The sequence below is a fragment of the Porites lutea genome, chromosome 13, assembly GCF_958299795.1.
Source record: "Porites lutea chromosome 13, jaPorLute2.1, whole genome shotgun sequence".
NCBI classification, from domain to species: Eukaryota; Metazoa; Cnidaria; class Anthozoa; order Scleractinia; family Poritidae; genus Porites; species Porites lutea.
This window is the reverse complement of record NC_133213.1, coordinates 22,269,256-22,291,201: the sequence shown is the minus strand read 5'-3', so window position 1 is coordinate 22,291,201 and position 21,946 is coordinate 22,269,256. Positions and strand designations below refer to the sequence as shown.

The 21,946-nt window shown below is 38.2% G+C and overlaps 3 protein-coding genes across 3 annotated transcripts in view; 2 read left to right on the top strand and 1 right to left on the bottom strand.

Moving 5' to 3' along the window:
* LOC140922644 (striatin-interacting protein 1 homolog) overlaps positions 1 to 1,035 on the top strand; it is a 33,501-nt gene extending 32,466 nt beyond the window's left edge. Inside the window, exon 23 of the mRNA XM_073372630.1 lies at positions 444 to 1,035. Coding sequence (XP_073228731.1) covers positions 444 to 724 — 281 coding nt within the window. The 3' untranslated portion in view covers positions 725 to 1,035. The remainder of the gene's footprint in view (positions 1 to 443) is intronic.
* A 4,108-nt stretch (positions 1,036 to 5,143) lies between these two features.
* On the bottom strand, positions 5,144 to 10,909 carry LOC140922670 (B-cell receptor-associated protein 31-like). Its single transcript, XM_073372661.1, has 7 exons — positions 10,770 to 10,909; positions 10,568 to 10,668; positions 8,559 to 8,709; positions 7,836 to 7,971; positions 7,149 to 7,284; positions 6,051 to 6,151; positions 5,144 to 5,504 (listed from the first exon to the last, which is right to left on the bottom strand). The coding sequence occupies exons 1-7, from the start codon at positions 10,859 to 10,861 to the stop codon at positions 5,451 to 5,453; spliced, it is 771 nt and encodes a 256-aa protein (XP_073228762.1). The 5' UTR covers positions 10,862 to 10,909; the 3' UTR covers positions 5,144 to 5,450.
* A 120-nt stretch (positions 10,910 to 11,029) lies between these two features.
* Positions 11,030 to 20,955, top strand: LOC140922665 (uncharacterized). The gene is made up of 12 exons (XM_073372657.1): positions 11,030 to 11,528; positions 12,613 to 12,726; positions 12,819 to 12,938; positions 13,295 to 13,408; positions 13,928 to 14,024; positions 15,576 to 15,693; positions 16,389 to 16,483; positions 16,637 to 16,710; positions 16,964 to 17,042; positions 18,041 to 18,208; positions 19,166 to 19,270; positions 19,612 to 20,955. Exons 1-12 carry the CDS (start codon positions 11,146 to 11,148, stop codon positions 19,702 to 19,704), a joined length of 1,560 nt encoding a protein of 519 aa, XP_073228758.1. The 5' UTR covers positions 11,030 to 11,145; the 3' UTR covers positions 19,705 to 20,955.
* The last annotated feature ends 991 nt before the right edge of the window (positions 20,956 to 21,946 follow it).

The window sequence follows — 21,946 nt, the reverse complement described above, 5'->3', positions numbered from 1 at the left end:
GCCAGACCTTTTTTTTTAATGGATGGTGAACTTAAATTTAAATTGTGTTTGATTGTGAGTGCCAGCAAAAGTTTCATAAAGTTCAGGAAAGAAAACTGACGCAAACCAGGAATCAAATAAAATGTTTTTGAGCCCGGCCAGTAGTGAATAGCAGATGGTCACATACTATACCATTGCTAGAATTTTCAGAATGATTAAAAATTTTCTCGAGACGTCATTGTCGCTGTGTGTAAGTTGGAGCTGGGAAACTAGAGCTTGTCGTTGCATTTTTGTTGTTTTCTTTTGTCTTGGGATAACAGATGACTGTAAGATAAAGAGCGTAATCGCCTTTCCGATCCGAGCCGAGTGTGAGTTCTTTTAAGCATTGGTGTCGGCAAATTTCATTGTGTTCTCCTTGTGCAGGACGTGTTTGACAGCCCGTTTTCTTTGCTTATAATTGACAGATCTCGATGCGCGCCCGTGGGATTTCCAGGCAGAGGAATGCGCTTTGCGCGCATGCGTAGATCGCTTCAACAGCAGAAGATATGGTTTTGACAACGGAGAACGCTTGGGTGATAACAGCGAGGAGGATGAATATCAACCAGTTGATAACGATGTTCTGAGCGTGCTCGGAGGAAAGGTTGAGCTCAGCAGTGAGTTCAAGAACAATTATGAACGATGGCTTGACCGTGAGGTCTTTTCGGTATCAATAGACTGGGACCAACTTTGTACATGCGTGCAATAACCTGGCTCGATAACGGTAAAATAATTCTACCTGAAGGAGGGTGGACACTTTATGACGCCTACACAATGTAGCAGTAGCTCTTAGTGAGCTGTAGTGTTTAGGGTTACAAAAGGTAGTGAATTATGTGCTGTATAGGCTTCAGACTGCGTCTCCGACAGGACTACTCACTAGTTTTCATTTCAGTGGAACTGCCGGTCTTTTATCAGGCCCTTCATCATATTGTTATCTGAGAAATTGTCCTGATCCCATCATTATTTTTTGTATGACTGAATATATGATCCTGAAAATGCAAATTAAAATTAACTTGACCTCACTTTGTGCATATTAAATGCATAACTTCTAAGATAAAGCTACCAATATGTTTCTAATACGAAGCAACAAAGCGGTACCAAATTGACTTGCCTACTTTTCGAAGACACAGAGGCGCGAAAACCCGTTTGAAACGTTCGAAGACAACGGACGCGAAGCACGCTCGTGCGGTATCAAGCAAGTTCTCTGCTCATTTTGCCGGTCTACGATTGGTCAATTCAGTTTTAAGGTCTATGCGCGCCGTCATCCCTGTCGTTGCGTTGTTTTCAGACCCCGCAAACCAATAGATAGATGAATCCTGGATAATGAGATGAATAAGTTTCTTAAATTCCCAACTTCAGAAACCACAGGCGGCCCAGACGTAGTATGTGTCACTGAATGAATATATTAATATCCACATGGACAAATTAATGCGATGAGTCGTCGAAACTCCCATGGACTAAAATAGTCTAAAAGTCAAAATATAACAAAACAAAGCTAAGATACCTTCAACTGAACGTATCCTTGTCTTTCCTGACCGGTTTAAGTGGCATTTTGTTGAGTTTTGAAATTGTAGGTACTATCCACTAAAGAAGAATTAAAGGCTGGCTACAAAACAAACAGACCATCTCCACGCGCCTTCACACGAAGCGCTATAAATTCGAGAATAATCGACGAATCCGCTCCAAATAACCATCGGCTAATCTGCAGGTAACGTGTGCTCCTGCTTCTGGCTCGCTTGCTCCACAAAACCCATCACAACTGCACAATAATTGCTCGCTCATCAACAACCACTGTTGACCTTTACGCTTCGATATGACCGCAAACGACCAGGTTTAATACGCGACGTGAATATTCAAGCTTAGCGACCGCGTTCGCGCAACAATGCAGCACTTGCTATGGGAGGGATGGTACTATTGCTTCCAGGTCAATCGACTGACCGAAGGTTCGCTGCGTTAGTTTTGACCAGAAAACAAAAGGCGATCGCGGGACCGTCCGTAAGTTTTCAACAGGGCAGCCCTGGTTTTCATGTTCGAATTCTTCTAACGTTCGCTGTCTCAGCTGCTGTCACATTGTTCGTCCAGCCGCTTGCATAGGTTCTTGACTCTACCAGACTTATTTGCTTAGATTAACAACGTCTTACTCCATAATATGTTGTCCAAACTGGTGAAGGAGGACGAGAATTTTCCGCCCAGGAAAAAGGCAAAATCTGGCCCCCGCTATGCAGCTGAATAGAAGATACAGCTGAAGATATCGTAAGGTAAAATTTATGTGCGCGATATCTTTTTTTATTATTATTATTATTCTCAAAACTCAGGGGCACCCAACGATGATTTCCCCCTAAATGCATCGAAAACACATTTAAGGCTGTCCAGGGTACTTTTGATCGAAAAATGTATTCTAAACAGCGCTTACATAAATTTAGTCAGGAGGGCTAAAAGCGAAGCTAATGATTTATAGTTTGCTCATACTAAATATAAAATATATCGTGTAATGCTAAGCGGAGAAGGCAACGAGACAGGGCCACCCAACGACTGTTTCCTCAAATACTTTCAATTGAAAACACTTCTGTAGCTATTCATAAAGTACTTTTAGCTCTATAGAAATGCATTCTAAGTGGCGCTATAAAATTTGCATCTCAGTGTTCGGCCATTCTAGAGGAACTTGAGTCTTTTCGAAATTACGAGGAATTCAGAATTATTTTCCCGAAAATTTTAGATGCAATTTAACGTATTACGAAGGAGATAATTTTTCAGATACCTTCTTTCATCACATTTTTGAATCCGAAAATTTTAGGATTCCATTTTACTCTCTAAGAAAAATAGCCTAACCCGGTGAGTGAAATGTGAAAAATTAAAAGTTGGATACCCTTGACCAGAACTGTGAAAAACAACAATAGGTCTAATTGCAGCACACTTTCTTGTACATTTCCTTACCGTTGATTTGCATGACTGCAACGTGAAACGTCCAGAAAACTTCCTGGTTTTCACTTTTTATGGAGAAAATGTGGTACATGTTCTTATTCACTTTTTCCACTGCCGCTCATTTTTTTTAGCTCCGCTATAAGATTCGTATCTGTTCGGTGCTCCTTGGGCAAATTGGATCTTTTTAAAAAATGACAAGGGCATCAATATTATTTTCCCGATTGATTGACCTGGAAGCAATAGTACCATCCCTCCCATAGCAAGTGCTGCATTGTTGCGCGAACGCGGTCGCTAAGCTTGAATATTCACGTCGCGTATTAAACCTGGTCGTATGCGGTCATATCGAAGCGTAAAGGTCAACAGTGGTTGTTGATGAGCGAGCAATTATTGTGCAGTTGTGATGGGTTTTGTGGAGCAAGCGAGCCAGAAGCAGGAGCACACGTTACCTGCAGATTAGCCGATGGTTATTTGGAGCGGATTCGTCGATTATTCTCGAATTTATAGCGCTTCGTGTGAAGGCGCGTGGAGATGGTCTGTTTGTTTTGTAGCCAGCCTTTAATTCTTCTTTAGTGGATAGTACCTACAATTTCAAAACTCAACAAAATGCCACTTAAACCGGCCAGGAAAGACAAGGATACGTTCAGTTGAAGGTATCTTAGCTTTGCTTTGTTATATTTTGACTTTTAGACTATTTTAGTCCATGGGAGTTTCGACGACTCATCGCATTAATTTGTCCATGTGGATATTAATATATTCATTCAGTAACACATACTACGTCTGGGCAGCCTGTGCAGAAACGTGGAGAAATAGGTGCAAGCTTTGGCCGCAGTGATGTGTGGGATCGTTTGAGTGGTACTAGTTATGATTGGTCGATGGTAGTCAAGGCAACCATTAACCAATCATAAGTAACGCTTGTCCACTCAAACGATCCCACAAATCGTTGCGCCGAAGCTTGTACCCATGCCCCTTATAATTTGTGGAATGGGGAATTGCTTTGGCTTCAATGGTCACAATGTTCTGCTAGTCCTCAAATAGAGTTCTCCATTAGAACTACGCGCGAGCTAGACAGTGGCCATGAGAGTGCGTTACATAAGGGCGTATAAACTATGCACGTGCGCAATCGTGACAACGAAACACGCGTGAATCATGAAATCGTAGCAATAAGGGTGGATGAGCTAAACGCGTGCGCGTGTGAAACCATTGCTCAAGAGCAGTAGAACCCTATAAATCAGAAACTAAAACTCGAGTCTTTGTGACGTACAAATAGAATTCTCATTTACAACTACGCGCGTGCTAAACAGTGGTAAAGGGTTCGTAAACTAAGCGCGCGCGTTTGTAACAATAAGAGTGTGAAAACGATACACGTGCGCAATCGTTACATGCGTCAACTGAGAAATTATGCGTGAGCTAAACACGTGCTAAATTGTGAAAACAATTGTGTGTAACCTTATATGTACGTGAAAAATTGTGGCTACACGAGTATGTGCTATGCGCGTGTGAAACCATAGCAACCAAGGAGAAAAAGTTTTCCTGTGTTGTTGGGTCAAGACTGAAAAGTCATGACGAACTTCAAATTGGAGCTAAAGATAAATTGGTATTCACCCTAAATCAGCCCCCTTCTACTTTTTTAGAATAAGTCAATTTTTCGTTTTCTACATTTATATGATTTTTCACGCGTTTCTCGAAAAAAAAAAAAAGAAAAAAGAAAAGTTGATGGGCTAAACCATTCAACCGCGAATCTCTTGAAAACTGAACAAACAGAAAACTTCTGTTTTTTCTCCCTAGTTTTTCAACTCACCTTTTTGACATCCAGACGCCATCTTTAGTTTTCTTTTAACGGAATAAAACCTATTTTATGACGATGTGCTCTTGAAGAAAGCTCCGAAAATTTCCTCTTAAATTACTGAACCAACTGCAGCGCTCGATAAATCCGAACATGATTCTCGACTGTCATTTGTGACGTAATTATAATTGGATTCTCATTTAGTACTAAGCGAGAGCGCGTGCTAAACCCTAAAAAGCGCAAGGCAAATTTTCACACAACATTTGTTTTTACAGCTGCCAATGAATTACACTTTATTCCTTTACAAACTTATCCAATTTCGAGAACATGTTTTTTTTTTTACAAAAACGTCCATTGACATGATTCCTTAAATTGTTCACATGGGAATATAACCCATAAATGCCTAAGTTTATAAGAGTATAATTATGACCTCAAAACAAAACTTGGTTTTTATTGTCGGTGATCATGGTTACAAATCATATTTTCTCAATACATTTACTTAACTGTTTTCTTTGTATTTGTGTAGTAGCTATTTATTTAGAAGTTTAAATCCTTTTGAACTCTGTTTTTAATTTACACAGGTGGATAACACATGGATTATTGCTCACTGATCTTCAAACATAAAAATTCCCCAGTGTGTTACAAGACTAGATCTTGTAAACTATATTAGAATCGGCAGTTTGTTGGTTTAGTGATCCCTGGCCAATCTCTGGCCATACACCCAACCATCTCAGTTGTCTTTCTTGTCTTCTTTAGTTTGGGTCTCATCTTTTTCCAACTGTGCCTTTGAAAAAAAAAAAAAGAAAGAAAGAAAAAAATTAACAAATAGAGCTCACAACTCAATAAAAAGTGATGGTCAAGTCATCACAACAAACTTTGACGAGGAGAGAATTTAGCTGTTTTTACTGAATGCCAATTGTGCCCTCAAATTAAATGTGGCCTTTATAGCAGGCCCCCCACAAAACATTTTGTGTACTACTTTCCCCTTTCATCCTATTAGTGTATTATAACAAATGTCCCCTCCCTCCCTACCCACTTTTACTTTAGAGTGTCCATCCAAAAGCCTGTTATACTCTCTTGTTACATGTAGTCCAGCAGCTAGCTCCATCATGGCAAACCGACCCTCTCCTCCCCTCCTGTACGTGTGTTATCATACCCCTTCCCTCCCTTCCTCCCTCCCTCCCTCCTTACCCACCTGTGCTTTATTTAGGGTACTCATCCAAAAGCTGTCAAACTCACTAGCAGTCTTCAGCTTCAAGGCAGACTGAGCAGACCTTCCCCTACCGACAGCATGTTATTGTGTCTCCCCTCTCTACTATACATTGCCTACCTGTGCTTTAGAATGCTCATCCAAAAGCCTGTCATACTCTCTTGTTAGTCCAGCAGCTTGCTCTTTTAATGCTGCCAAATCTTTCTTTGTCTTCTCAAGCTCTGTATTTAAAGGTGGAATAGCAAATATTCTTTTAAAAACCTAAATAGAGATCACACTTCAGTAGATGATCAGAAGTGTTGCTTTCTGACTCATTGTTCTTGGGTTTACTACCTAACATGCAAAAACAGACCATATATCATTTTCACTACCGTTGTCCATCTCTTGGTCACACTCATACACATGTATAGCTATACATAATTGCATTCAAACTTGGAAATTGAGACACTGAAAAGAAAAGTGCTAGAACAGCAAACCACTGAATGCAAGTAACAGGTCGTTGATTTATTATGTACATGTCATGGGGAAGACCTTGTTCAGTAGATAATCTTGATCAATAAACTGATGCTAACAGAAAAAGTTAAGACTGACAAGTTTTTATGGTATCAACGGTCTCATCTTTGGTTAAAATAAATGTACAGTTCTTACAGTGACAGATTACATCTATTTTCATATTATGAAAAAGTTTACATGTACCGTGTGGCACAAAATTGTTGCTGCAGTTCATTTTTGCGGATTTGCGATTTTTTGTGTTTTACGGGAACTAATTTTTGCCATTAGGATAGATTGGTTTATCTTGACGGAAATTATTTTTGCAATTTTTAGAAAGTTACCCAGTACCCAGCATTGAAGCATTAATAATATTTTCGTTTTTGTTCAATACGTGCCATAGAAATACATATTTTCAAACAATACCCTATATAAAACCAGTAATTCACAGTATACTGTTTTGTTACTGAATGAAAGAGGCAACTTGTAATTGACAGACATGATTTCTTAGTCCTGTATTTTTGTGTAGTGAATTCAAGTTAGAGAATATTTGTTCTGGAGTCAATTTTTTGTGGGAAAAATGTTTGTGGCAATTTTTATTTGCCGTAACTTACAGCGGATCGCTGGGAAAATTGCAAGAATTAGAACCTGCAAAAATTTCGAGCAACACAGTATGTGTTCCACATTTGAATTTGACCCAGAAGCTAAAACCATCATACTTAGCTGCACCTTCAGTCCTCTCTGTCAGCTTTTTGGATTTTTCTGCAAGAGAATCTCTCATGTCCTTCAACTCTTGGTTGAGTTTGTCCACTTCATCTTCGCCTATACCACCTTCTCCAGATTCCCCTCTGGCGCCTTCCAAGGACTGCTCAGACATAAAAGAGGCACTTTATTTGAGCGTCAACAACAGAAACAAACATTATTTTAAAATGAACATCGTTAATAAGAACCCCAACTACTGGCCTCAAACAAACCAGTTGGCTATTTACAAGTGTGGCTAAGGATGATTGCCTTTGATGATCATTTTATTACTGGTAATTCATTAAGTGTTTTCTCTTGATCATGTGTTGTTACCATGAGGAGAAAATTGATTTCGGCTACTCTGTTACTTTAACTGAAGCAGGATTAGCTCAGTAAGTATAGCACAAGTGGGAGGTCGCAGCTTAAATTCCCAGGCTGGAACAAAACTAAGGGTCTTAAAATAACTGAGAAATGAATGTTGTTGCTTTGCTCTAGTACTGCAAGCAGCTAGACTGTCAGGTGGCGCATATGACCTTGTAAAATAGCAGTACCATCAGGTAAAATGACCATTAAATACAATATTTGTGGGCCAAGGTGAACACTGCTGGGTCACCAATACTTGTGCTATCCTTATAATGTCATTTTTTCCCCCTGAGATTTTACTTTACAAATTACCTTTTTTAGTTCTTCATTCTCATCCATAAGCCGCTTGCACTGGTCAGAAGCACTCTGAGCCTGCCTCAGACTGGCCTCATTAGAAGCTTCAAGAACTGAGCAATGAGAAAGAAGCCTCACGACACGGCGCAACACTCTGCAAAGAAAAAACCATCAAAGTTTAAACAAAATTCAGTAATAGTGAGCAGCATCAAATTTCTCCTTGTAATATCAATGCTTTGTAAAACAGAGTGGTCATGAGAATTACTGATATGATCACAAAAGATGAATTTGCATGATATTTTATCAACTTCTCCTCATTACTTCTGTAGGAAATGAATAGGAGCAACAAGTGAGAATTCAAATTTTGATCTTATGGTTTAAAGGGGTAATGAAAACCCTGTTCAGTATTGTAGTTGACAGTTTGGAGAGAGTGACTTTGCATTATGTGCATAATAATTAAACGACACCCCTGGTTCTTTTTTAAGATGGCTGACAGATATCGAAACTGTTGACTACAATACTGAACTTTTTTGGCTATGTTTGAAGAAAAACAAATTAAAATTTTATTTTACCCTCATGTCTGTGCAGTGCATTGCAAATGGTTTGTCCTTTATATGGGTAAAGCAGGTTTCACCACATTACAAAGTAACTTTTGACACTCCATTTATTTTCAAGTTATTGTACATTTACATGTATGAAGTCGCAGGAAGGGAGATTCATTTAGACCACTAGCAAACTTACATGAGAAGGAAAAGAGAAAATCCAGAAATGTAGAGATTGCGCTGAGCACGGAAGAGTTTCATATGAGCCAACATTTCAGCTTGGGGATTATTTTGTAGGTCAGTGGGTGTTGTTTCAATTTTGCTATATTTCCTTGTCTCTCGAATAGAATCTGCAAAGGTAGACATTAAATAATTCAAAATAAAAACTAATTATCAATATTAAATTTAAATTCATTTAAATAATAATCTGGTTCAAACCCTGGGCCAGACTAACTCTTACAACTGTAGGGTTTTTAAGAAACTGAGGAGAAGGTGCTGGCTTTGTAAAGACTTAACTTAAGGTGGCTGAACACAGTTTCACTGGCAGTCAGCGGTAACTTGCATGACAGTGCGTGTTTTAAATTAGACAAACAAACATGGCGGCATAAAAAACACTGGTACACAGACGGACATGAACAAGTGGACTTTGTAATCTACTTTATTTAGTTTCCTCTTTTTTTAAAAAAACACTTGTAAAATAATGACATAGCTTTAAATAGGCTGATCATGTGTAGTAATTGTATAATTGCATGTGTGCTTCAGAGTGTAGTCTGTGTGTGCATGTATGCTATGTGATAATTACTGTAATTGTTGTAACTGTTGTACTTTGAAATAAATGAAATGAAATAAAAAAAACAAAAAATAGTACACAGAAGACGATTTCTCAAAATCTACTCATTAAAATTTTGTGACATTTAACAGAATTTTTACTTTTAATTATTTTATATAATGAGTAATTTAAAATGGAAGTTAAACAGACCAATTTTGTGACACATTTAACAATTACAGTACAATTATTGTATTACTGATTATCTAAAAACCCCTCTGTTAAAATTTGGCCAAATAAGTTTCAAATTGTAATGATTAATAGTAAGCTGTGAGCAAGTTTAGGAAAATCTAATGATTGAATTTTATGTAAAGTGAGCAAAAGTGAAATTTTAAGGTTGTATTCAGTCATTCATGTTGCCATGGAAACTACAAAAACATCACATTTTACCTGTCAATCAAAATCTTTCATCAGTATATTTTTCAATTGCCAAGTTTCAGCTTGTGAGCTGCAACCTTTCTCTTGTCATGATTTGGCAAATGACATACGCTCACAAACTGCCAAAACTGTGTTCAACCACCTTAAATAATAATTATTTAAGTTAAGTCTTAACAAGTAAGTAATTAATAGTAATTAGTAATTACTTGTTTAGATATTTGCCCAGCTCGCAAGTATTATTTTAGTAAATAAATATTCCCAAGCATTTCTAGAATGTTTTTTGTAATGGCCATATAAAATTTCAAAGAGTAAAATACCAAAAAAATGTTTGCATAATTGTGAATTGTTTTGATCCTCCACTGGGATGGCACTTTAAACTTATTAAGGCCAGAATAATGGGAAACAATTCAATTCCATTCCAAAGCATGAAAATACCGTAATATGCATTTGAAAATTTAGTACATTTACTCTCACCTGTTATGTTGCATCACCTCAAAGAACAATGTTATCACCTTAAACATTCTTAACAAAGTACATCCTTGCCAAATATAGAACACGATGACTCGCCCTTAATTTCCAAAGTAGAAAGTGAAAGACACTTTCCTTACTTTCCCGGAAACAAAGTTCTACAAAAAATTCATAACACCACCCTGTATTCGCGATTATTTTCCCTTTTTATTAAGTTTTCACTAGCTTAGATCGATGCGTACTCAATATGGATATCTTGCATTCATCAAGAGGTTATAAACAGTTTACTTGAAAAGCAGAAAAACAAAAACATGCTAGCTCATTAAGCTTACCATGGAGATCAGCGACCTATTGTAGAATCAAAAAACTTGAGAAAGACTTGAAAAATTACATTACGAACAAGGGATTCTCGACAATCAGAATCAATTTATAAAAGTATTAATAAATCTCTATTTGACAATCTCCAACTAGGATTGGCTAGACCAAAGCTCATTCCAAACTCGCATTTTACTATTGAATGTATAAACAAAATTTACCAGCAAGTAACAGGGCCATTACTATCACAACCACGTTGAAATAGAAATTTCCATATTCAAATAACGTTGATACAATCCTGGAGTTGAAAATCTGGTTCCATCTAAAAGGTATAAGATAAAAACAAAGCCATTTCAGTGCAAAAAGAATACAGCTGATGCAGCTGTGATGCCGTGTGAGAAAATCGTGAAAGCAAAATCTTACCGTTTAGGAGAAATAAAAGGCAAACAGAATAAAAGGAGAACGCCTATCTCAGCGTAAAGAAAACCAGCTGCGAATGTCCACTGAAGTGTCATATTTGTGCAGAAAATACAACTATAAACGCTTCTCTAGCAAAGGTTGAGTCACCTTTTAACTGCATTGTAACCACGCTTTTAACTTGGTATCCAGGCACTAAGCGGGTACGGACAAGCCTCGTACGTGCCGAATGAAAGCCGAATAGAACCGAGCGAGCATTGGGCATGCCGATTGTTCAATTTCCGGTCGGCTGCTTGCCTGCTGTCTGCCTCAACCTGCATCGTTAGCTTTTATCGTGGTAGTTTGGACTTTTGCCTGTGTAGTTTCAAAAGGGCTTCCAAACATGAGTGTTTTAAACTCCGTTGTGATTTTGTCATTGTTTAGCGTTTCTCTCTTTGTGAATTCAAATGCATCAGTTTGGCCTTTACCGACCTCCATCTATCTCTCCGGACCGCCTCTTCCGATTTCGCCAGTTTTTACCTTCAAAACCTCATCAACATCGGGCGTCCTCAAACGTGGAATCACTCGCTACTTGGAAATAATTCTGCAGCAAATTGTTGGGGAAAACGTGGATCACCATCTCAGAGCTAACCAAACCTTGAGTGAACTTGTTCTGAGTGTTCGCAGTGACAACGAAAGTTTGCAAGTTGATACTTCCTACTGGTACATTTTAAAAGTAAGAAATGGAAAGGCTAGTATTGAAGCGAAAACCCCTTATGGTGCACTGTAAGTGACCCAAAATATACTTAACTAATATAGTCATACCAGCTCCCCTCGCCTCACCTTTTCCCACCCCACCCAAAAACATTTTTGACATGCCGTTCTCCTCAGGTATCAATTCCAACCGAGAGGGGCTGGGTACGAATCCCTTTATTATGGGATAAACAACAATTTTGGGATAAACAACATGAGACCCACATAGTCAGAAAGAGCACATTGAGGTTAGCAACATTCTCAAGCTTAATGTTTCTTGGGCCTATATATATCGAACGAGATCAAAAAAAATACAGCCATTCAAAAACTCCAAAATTTACTAAGAAAATATATAGATGTCCAGAGTGTGTGTCCTGCAATCTATACATCTCTTATTAATTTTCAAGTTTTTAAATAGCTCTATATTGTTCAATATTGGCCCGATCAACAGCAGACTTGAGATTTTAAACCTACATGTGTAATCTCAGTGGGCTCTTCCTGACTACTTGGCAGTAGGTCTCCTGTTGTTTATCCCATAACAAACTAACCCATACCCATCCCTCCTTGGTTTGAAATTTGACAAGACACTAGGCAATAGACTCTGATATGATAACTCCCTTGTAAAGAAAAAACTGAGATTTGAAGGAAGATATATAGTAATTCCAAGTTCATTTTAATACGGCCTGTCAGTAGATATACTGTAGCCAGGATCCATGGTGAGTTGAACCTGCACTGGCCTGATCAAGCATTTCATTTTTGTGAGAAGAGAGGGAAAAAGAGAATGCCTAAAGGGGTGGCGAATGGTAAAATCTGAGACTCGCTGAGACGCAGAGCTCCTAGTTAGAAATCCGAGCCCAAGACTCTTTGGTAAAAAGTTTCGAGACTCAAAAAAATTAAAAACAAACCATGCAAAAACAGGACTTCAAGACTTATCAAAAACGCTTCTGAGATTTCGGGATCCTGCCAAAATTTTCCGAGACCCACGTTTTTCGTGGTACCATCCGCCACCCCTAGTTGAGGTCTGGAGTAGAATAGGGTCTCGAAGATGGATCCTAGCCAATCTAAGTGCACTTCATTTTAGCAGATATTAAAAGTATGAATTTGACTCCTCTTGCAGGTATGGAATGGAAACTTTTTCTCAATTGATTGTAGATGGAAATTTGATAAACAGTACAGTCAACATTGATGACCAACCGCAATATGTGCACAGAGGCCTTATGTTAGACACTGGGTAAGCATCATGCATTCATCTCTCAATAATTTATAATTCAGTGGTGGTTAAAAGGTTTTTGTTGCTATTGATTGTATATTTTTTTTTTGCAGGCGTAGGTATTTTCCCTTTGAGCTTGTGAAGAACATTTTGGACGGCATGAGCTTTGTGAAGTTAAATGTGCTTCACTTGCATATATTGGACTGGTGTAGATTCAGTGTACAGAGCAAACTGTGAGTATTCAAAGTACAGTCAAAGCTTTCATAAGCAACCAACCAAAATGGCAAGAAATCCCTGATCTCTAATAAAAAATTACCCTATTCCAGACTAAACTGTTTGAAAACCATTCCCTTCACAGCAGCACTTGTCAAATAGTTTATATAGTGTGTATTCCAGTACCCCCTGGTACCACTGGTTGAGTAGGCATTTATGGGGAGGGATGAAATACAAGCTCCCTAAATAAGCCTGCATGAAAGGCTACCTGAAACTGTGCCTTGCGTTAGTAATTCATTCTTTGGATTGTAGGAATGTTATGTTTTACATTTGAAATACATTTTATGTGTTTCGTCTTTTCACTTAATCTTTTCAGTTACCCAGAACTACAAGAACACACGACTCAGTTTTATACCCAGGAGCAAATCAAAGATTTAGTATCTTATGCTGGTGACAGAGGAATAAGAGTTATTCCAGAGGTTGAATCAGCGTAAGTTTGCAATTAAAAATCAAGAAGGGTAGCATAGACCTTAAAAAACTTTGTTTATGCATGGCTAGTCTCGTTCTCTCTACGAGGACAAACAAATGTCCTGCTCAGGCAAAATGGCCGCCACTTGACAAAAGTCTATTGAGGCATTTTATGGTTGTGGAGGGGTGGGTGTGGGGGAGGGGGGAGGGGGGAGGGGCGAGAGGCTGCGCGAAACACTAGATTCCCTTGCACATTGCACATAGAACATTCAACTACCTAATCAGTTGATAATATTGCCCTACTTCAACAAAGAAACATTTATTTCAGTAATGGAGGGTAGAAAGGCTCTTAGGCATCAAGTTTTTATGTACATGGACTACAAGTGTCAGCATTTCTGTGGTCCATGTGTAATATTATTGCTATGTTTTACAAGTCTTGTAAGGTTGTTCGTATTTTCCGCCCTCTGGAAGCAAACAAAACACACTTACTTGTTTGTCAGTTGGTTTATTTCATTGTTATGTTATACTTGTTATTATGCAGTTCCCATGTTGCTGGAATGATTGGTCTGATCAACAAAACAAAAGGATTGAGATTCTGCAATGATTCAGGATTTCTTGAACTCTATAATGACCCACAGGTAAGATTAACCCTTTAAGCCCCAATATCCACATTCAAATTCTCCAAACTGATCCCTATACATTTCCTTTAAGAATTAGTTAAGAGAATTTGATAAAAGATCAAAGTATTTTCTCTTAGGTGATCATTTTATTAATTCTCATAACCTCATCTCATGACAATGTATGGATATTGTTAGGAGAAAATTGCTGTTGGTCACTATTGAGACTTAAAGGATTAACTGCAATCAACTCTCAGAGTTTCCATTCAAAATATCCATGACTACTGATGACTATTGCTGATTATTGTTTGGCTACATAAGAAAATTTTTTAACCAAGGAAGGTAAACCTCGAGATTTCTCCTGACAGGCAGTTGACAAGGCTGATTAAAGCGCTGAGTGAACTACCAAAGCAAGTAGAAAAAGTGGAGACTGTTGGAGCCTTCTTATTGCTTTAATTTTTTTAAGTCTTCTCATAGCTGTCTAATATTCTACTACAAAGCTGATGTGCTATTTAATAGCAAAGTTTTCAAGAAAGTAAATAAATCCATTGTTTTTTGTTCATATGGAGGCCCTGCCGGGAGAGGGGGGGTCAGTTATGTTGCCCATCTGAATTTTAAAACGTCTCGTGTCGGTATTTATAAATGCTTGTCGCTTATTGTCGGCTTTGCCGTCACTGTCGCATTTTCGCCGAGGGAGGTTGTCTCTTGTCTTGATTTCATTTTACGCACTGTCGCTACTTTTTGGGCCACATTGCTTGTCGGAATTTACCCTGGCAGGGCCTCACTGATTAGTGTTATTGGGTGATCTGGTTTCCCCTCAAGACTTGGCAAAAGTCCTCAAGTTGAAGTGTCCTCTATTAAATTATTACAAAACACCAATTAATCAATTAATTATGTAGCAGATATAACACTAAAAGCCTCTTTTCATAAGGCTTGATAGTTTAAAAAATATAATTTATCATTGTGAGAAGGTTTTTCCGCAGTTTGACTCCTTTAGTTAACACATGTTAGCAGTGTTTGTTTACTTAGACATGTATATGATATCCAATTAGTATTATTAGTAATGGTAACAGGACTGAGCGGAGTCCAATTCGGTCTGTAATCATACGAGTGATTAACAAAATCGGACGACCGCGTAGCAATTTGTTTAATCACGAGTATGATTACGGACCGAATTGGACGACACGAAGTTCTGTTACCAATTAATCATAACTTTAACAAAATTTGTGATATAATAGGCTATTTTTAAATCAAAACACAGAAATTCGAAATTTTGTTTTGCTAGCAGTGAAAAAAAAAAGCCATTTAAGCGCGCGCGTGATGGCGCGTACTGTCCAATTAGTTAGGCATGACGCGTACTGTCCTATTAAACTGTCCAATTAAGGCTGAAATCAGGACAGTTGATAGCCAATCAGATTTGACAATTTTGTTATAGTTATGATTATTTCTAAAATTAATAATAATAATAATAATTATTATTATTATTATTATTATCATTATTATTATTATTATGATTATTGTTATTACCATTACTTTTATTAATGAGTCTTATGGTGTACTTGCTTCGACAAGGGAGTAACTCTTACCACAATGAAAAATATCCTTGAAGAAATGATGACATTGTTTCCAGACCAGTTCTTTCACCTGGGCTTAGATGAAGTTACAACATCCACTTTGTGCAGCATACAAAGTAGGTTAATTTAATTACAGAAAGTTGATTGTGGCATGATGAAAACTTTGAAACATCATCACTCTTTTTACTTTACATGTATATGTTTGCATGTGCTTAGCTTTTTATATCAGACAATTTTTCTTTTTCTTTTGTTTTTGATATGGTAATGTATGCTAATGAAGTTGAAACAAAAGAAAATTACCTAAGATAGAAAAAAAAAACAGTTACAACAAGTGATTTTAGGTTGACGTTTGTTACTAATGAATATATAATTAAATTATAACTTCTCATTTTGAAATAATTGAAGATAGTGTGGTTTTTCATTAGTAGCTAAGGACAGTTTTATGAGGAGGCATTTATTTGAAAGTTGGTCAAATGCGACAAGAGGATTTTTTAACTATGACATTTTTGTTTTTCGTATTAAACTACAGAGTTAGTATCTTTTGATTTCAATTGTTGAAATCAGTGTTATGGTGTATCATAAAGAGTGACTGACTATGGCCCTCACTTGGGGACAGCATTTATTAATTAATTACCTCTTTGTCCAAAATGCGGCAGTTAATTGAGTGAATACTGGATGCAAGCTTTCATTATGACTTAATATGATTTCATCATTATGACTTTAAGTTTGACATAGTGTGTTGTCAAGCATTACTTCAGGTAAAAGCAAATCTCTGTAAATGCAAAAACTTGGGTGGTTATTTTCTACACAGATACCAAAAGCCTAGAGCAAGAACTAATGAAGTTTCTAGTACAGAAAGGAAAAATTCCATATGCCTGGCAAGAGGCTTTGATATCAACTTCCGCTGTAAGCATTGTGTATTATATAACATGCATCTTTTTTGCTTGGATGAAGAGCTGTTTTGTGAAAATTTCCATGCAGATTACTCGGTGTTATTAAATCTTATTTATTTATTTATTTATGACTTAATCTTATTTATTTATTATGATTTCATCATAGGCAATAAAAGGAACAGTGCTCCAGGCGTGGAAAGGCTCAGTAGTAAAAACCCTTATAGACGACGGATTTCAAGTGTAAGCAAGAAAGAAAGCTGACTGTATAATAAATGATATCAAGTTTGACAAATTAACAATATTTTTGATTGAGTAAGACTTGTAAAGTTGAACTTCTAAATTAATAAGTTGTTTTCCCTTAACAAAACGTTTTAAAATTAGAAAGCAAAAACAAAACATATTTGGCATTTTACCGATCCTTATTTGATCGGTTTGCGTAGGAGAGGTTTGTCTATATTATTATTCATTTCCATCTTGTTTTTCAATTTGACAGGATCAACTCTCTGAGCGGCAACTTTTACCTAAGTAGCCTTGTGGATTTCAGTGCACTATGGACTGACATTGCAGGCGGGGTAACTACCATTTATAATTAAAGTCTTTATTTTAGTTCGATCTCTTCCCCAGGGGCTTCTTGGTTTTGAAAAGGAGAAGACCCTAGAAATGAGTTTGCAAATTTTCAGACAAATGGTCTCTATAAGAGTAAAGACACTTAGCAATACAAATTTAGCAGCTTCAAGGCATATTAAAAGATAGGCTGCATAGCAAGCGTTTCCGCACGAGTTTGTCAAGAAAGTTGGGACGAGAGCAAAAAAACAAAGGAATGATGGGGGAGGGGGAGGGGAGAGAAGGAAACTTCTCCCCTCCCCTCCCCCTTCCAACTTTTTTTTTTGCTCCTGCTCTAACTTTCATGCAATAACTCGATTGGAAACGCTTGCTACGCAGGCTAATTAAAAGACAAAAGGCTCACTTCCGATTGATATTGAGTCGCTCAAAAACGCCTTTGCTTAAACCCCTTAATGAAATAGGAAGACAAACATGAGTGAAGCTTCAAAATAGTCCATTGACCCTTGAAATCTTTTGATAGTATAAGTGGTACAAAAGATCTGAATGGAAATAACTGACAAGTGACTTTTGCAGGAATCGTATTAAAGTTGGCCCAACTTTTTCAAGTTTCAATCCATTTCTATCCTCCCAGGCAGTAAAACGCCATGGAAAGACCCTTTGAAACAAAATATCTCAACTAATTTTGTCAGCCATTGTCGTTAAAATGAACAGAAAACGGTGCATGTTGCTGTTTGCAATGTGCACAGAATTAAGTATCTACCACAATTCTGGATTTTACCATCTAATGAAAACTAAAACAAGAGATTTGAAGAGTTAATCCCATGTTTTATTAGACAGTAGTAATAGACGAAAGGAAAAATAGTCAGTGAATAGTAAATTACAAAACGAGACCATTAAACTTTGGAATTCAATTAGTACAAAGACACGTTTTAGCTTAAAGGATAGCAAATAGCGCGAAATAAACCTTAAAATATCTTTTGTTGTGTCTGTTTGCATTATTTTGAAGTTAAATCCAGACGAGATGACATTTGTTCTGGGTGGTGAGATGGCCATGTGGACTGATGATTACTGCTTTGTAGATCAGTGCTTTCTGTACAAGCGAGGAAAACCTGATGCATGGTGGATGTTTGGACCCGAGAGCGATTCACAGTTTACTGAGTCAGTGAGTGGAATTGTAAGTGTCTCTGGTCGTAAATAAAGTAAATTTTTTCTTATGAGTGCTCCCCCTCCCCACTGAGTTACAGGCCCATGTACCTGTAAACAAATCAATACATCCGCGGTTATAAGACCCCCTCCCCCCCACTTATAATTTCCCCTAGTTACAGGCCCATTTACCTGTAAATAACAAAAAAATACATCCAGAAAATTAGCCCACCCCCCCTACGGATATAAGCCCCCTCCCCCCACTTATAAGTTCCCCCAGTTACAGACCCATTTTACTTGTAAACAAACAAAAAATAGTTACATCCAGTTATTAGGCCCCCTCCCCCCACTTAGAAGTTCCCCCAGTTACAGGCCCATTTGCAAACAAAGAATAATACATACGGTTATTAGCCCCCACCCCCTCCCCCCACGGATAAAAGCCCCCACCTCCCCCCACTTATTAGTTCCAGGCAGTAAAATGCTATAAAGGGCCTTTGGAACAAACTATCTCAACAAATTTTGTCAGTCAGTTGTCTATAAAATGAAGAGAAAACGGTGCACAATGCTGTTTGCAATGTGCACGCAATTAAGTGTCCACCAGACTTCTGGATTTTACCACCTAATGAAAACTAAAACGAGAGATTTGAAGAGTTAATTCCATGTATTATTATTCCGGAATGCAGTTAATCGAGCTTGCTATTAAGAGAGCCAGCGCGGCAAACCTGGCGAGCTCGTCCCTTAGAATCAGGCCCTGATACAGAGGGTCTTTAATAGGTTTTTTCGGGATGCGGGATTTCTTTTATTTGAAGACCGGGACTCGGGATTTTGAAGCGAAAAGGGGGTGAGATTTCGGGATTGAAAATATGCTCTGGACGCGGGATAACCATCGGGATTACGGGATTGCTGGAAAAAGATAGGTCGGGATGACCTCATTGAAGGATTATACTGGGACACTCCGATATATAGTAATGAGACAATAAACTTTCAGATTTGGCCCAGTGCCATTGTTGGAGCTGGTTCGTTTTGGAATTATCAGTCAAAACTCACTCCCGATAGCAAAGAGTTCGCGATGGTGATAGATACTCAACACAAGGTGAGCCGTTATGTTAGATTTATCGAGTAACTTATAATTGTCCTGACCTGATCGGTCAAACGTATTGTCTACTACTGGTAAGGTCACAGAGCCAAGTTAAAAACAATTGAGCGAACTTTCTGCTCACACTTCAACCGCCAGAGGGCTGGGAAAAGCGGATGAATCAAGGAGGAAAAAGTTGACTGCGCATGCCTTAACTTGGTTTTTGGCATCAGGATCAAAAACAAGCTTGATCGAATCGCCCTTGGCATAGACCAATAATTGATTTGCTCGTAACTGACGAAACACATATTAACTTTTCTCTCCCTCCTCCAATAATTTTTAATTATTTATTCTTGTAGAGAATGGTGCAGCGTGGCATCCTTACTTGTCCTTCCGGGTGTAAATGTGACGTCCTCACTAGATGTGGTCAAAAGTATCCACAGCCCTATTGACTAATTCTTAGAATAAGTTAGCTTACGAAGAGTGATTTTATGCGGCATATCTTATTTATCTTATCGACAACTCCACGCACTGAAAGGTTTAGAGCACAAAACTTGGCTTAAGTTCACAAGTTTTGCGACAAAATACTTGTTAGAATAGTTCTTGATGTGCTCTTTCGTGTGTTCAGGTTTTCTAAAGCGTCTTTAAATGCCCTCCCCTGACATCTTCTTTCATAATTTTCTATGCCATTTTGGCACTGAGACGTAAACTAACGCTGAAATTTCGCGCCAAAATTAAGGAGTAATCTATCACTCATGATATCATATGATACGACCCACTCACCGGAATGTCATGGTTACCGTACGCGCTGCCTTGCGGCTCCTTCTTTTGACTAGGGTCCTTCCCCACCAGGGGCGTAGCTAGGGGGGTCCTGGGGTGCCCGTGACCCCCCCTTGTAGGCCTTCTTTTAAGCAAACAACCTACAATATTCAAGTGGCGAAAACGCCATGACAATATCTTTGCCGTAATAGCCATTGTTGAAAAGCCCACTTTTTTAAAATTTGCTTTTATGTAAAGTATTTTCGTCAACGGCTCTTGTGTTTAGTAAGTATGGGCCGTCGTGCCGCGATAAGACGACTGAGCCCGCTGATACACGAGGGAGAGAAGCGACGCACGGCGTGGAGGTCGACATGACAATCTGGTGAGAAGCCTCTGTGACCCCCCCCTTTGAAAAATCCTGGCTACGCCCCAGCCCACACCCATAATGGCGAGGGGTTTGATCAAGGACTAGCTAAGTCATGTTTTCTTGCTTTTGAAATTTTTTGCTAAATTTTTCAAGTTTGTCTTTCCCATCCATGCTTATATTCTCAACCATCTTTAATTTAATAACTCTTGGCATGAATATTTTGTTTTCCTTGCAAGTACGTTTGCAAGATATCCTTTTTGAAATAAATTTATATACATAAAAATAAAATTATTATACATTGCACTCATTACATGTCGTCTCATTGGCTAAGAGAGTACAGCTAATTTTGAAAATCAGCGCAACCTACAGATTAGTTAATTATCTGCTAGCAGATAGCTGATTGGTCTGCAGTTTCCGCGCTCAATGTATGATTTCCAAGAGCAATGTCAAATTATGTTCCGTGCAAAGGTGTGTTGTTATTTTCTTCAAAACAATGTACGATTAGACTAGCTTTTTGTAATACCCGAAATAATCAAGGTCTCAGTAAGCGTTATCAGCCTTAACCTTCGGCTCGGCTGGTAACACCGCAACCTTTGATTATTCCGGATATCACAAAATCTCATTCAAAAGGTTTTCAATATATGTAGTAACTCGTAAACATGACCATATTTGGAAATATGATTAAAAGTTGCATGAGTGCATGCTTTACGATTGACCAAGTGTGTGCTTAAACTTGACTTTGCCCATGCCTAGAGAGGAAAATCTATGAATGTCTACATTATGCCGAATAGCTTTTCATGTCCACGTGAAAAGCTATCCGTTTATCCGTTATAGTACGAACAAAAAGAACAGGAACAAGTCGTTCAGACAGAGCAGTTGAAGACTCGTACCCATTCACTATTTATGTGTTTTTGCGGTGAGAGAAGATTGGGGTTAGGTTGATGCGCGTGGGGATAAATAAATAGCGACTGGGTACGAGTCTGGAGTAGTTGGCAGAGAGGGTTTGGCGACTAAATTCCAATCCTCACTTCCGCTTATATTTACTTTTGTCTTTCTGGGTTCCAGTCCTCCCTCCTACTCTTTTATTTTCGCCACGGTTCGAATACCCTTAAACCGTTCACACTACGACGAAGAGTTGCACAGAAACCAATCCGATATGAGACGATCCACTTTCTAGATCGGTGCTGCGTCAATTGAAAGTGGCAAGATTGCTTGGATTAACGATGAAATTCTGGTTTTGATAAATATGGATAAAAGTTTCCTTTGCTGTTTCAAAAGTACATCCCTGACTGGGGAAAATTGGTTTGAACACGTTTTTGTTTTACTGAGTCATTTGGCTGCCAAGAGACCCGTGAGACGGTTGTGGGTCACTACCATGGTACTCTTTGAAAATATAATGGAATGAGTTTTTGGTGCCTTTATGCTTCTTATGGCGTTGTGTAGCGAAACAAGGTCAAATGGTTTTCATCAAACTTCTGCTCGAAAGTTGGGTTTTCTTGCTTGAAAACCGATTTACCTAGCGTGATAATTTGTGACAGAATAAGAAACTTGCCTTAAAATATGTGAAA

What these genes read in the sequence shown, in the direction of transcription:
- LOC140922670 (XM_073372661.1), bottom strand. Translation starts at nt 10,861, where the DNA reads ATGACACTTCAGTGGACATTCGCAGCTGGTTTTCTTTACGCTGAGATA. An exon ending in TTTTCTCTTTTCCTTCTCAT is followed by an intron (nt 7,972 to 8,558) that starts GTAAGTTTGCTA and finishes TTTTCTTTGCAG; the next exon opens with AGTGTTGCGCCGTGTCGTGA. An exon ending in GCTGACAGAGAGGACTGAAG is followed by an intron (nt 6,152 to 7,148) that starts GTGCAGCTAAGT and finishes CTTTAAATACAG; the next exon opens with AGCTTGAGAAGACAAAGAAA.
- LOC140922665 (XM_073372657.1), top strand. Translation starts at nt 11,146, where the DNA reads ATGAGTGTTTTAAACTCCGTTGTGATTTTGTCATTGTTTAGCGTTTCT. An exon ending in AAAACCCCTTATGGTGCACT is followed by an intron (nt 11,529 to 12,612) that starts GTAAGTGACCCA and finishes CTCCTCTTGCAG; the next exon opens with GTATGGAATGGAAACTTTTT. An exon ending in CTTTGATATCAACTTCCGCT is followed by an intron (nt 16,484 to 16,636) that starts GTAAGCATTGTG and finishes ATTTCATCATAG; the next exon opens with GCAATAAAAGGAACAGTGCT.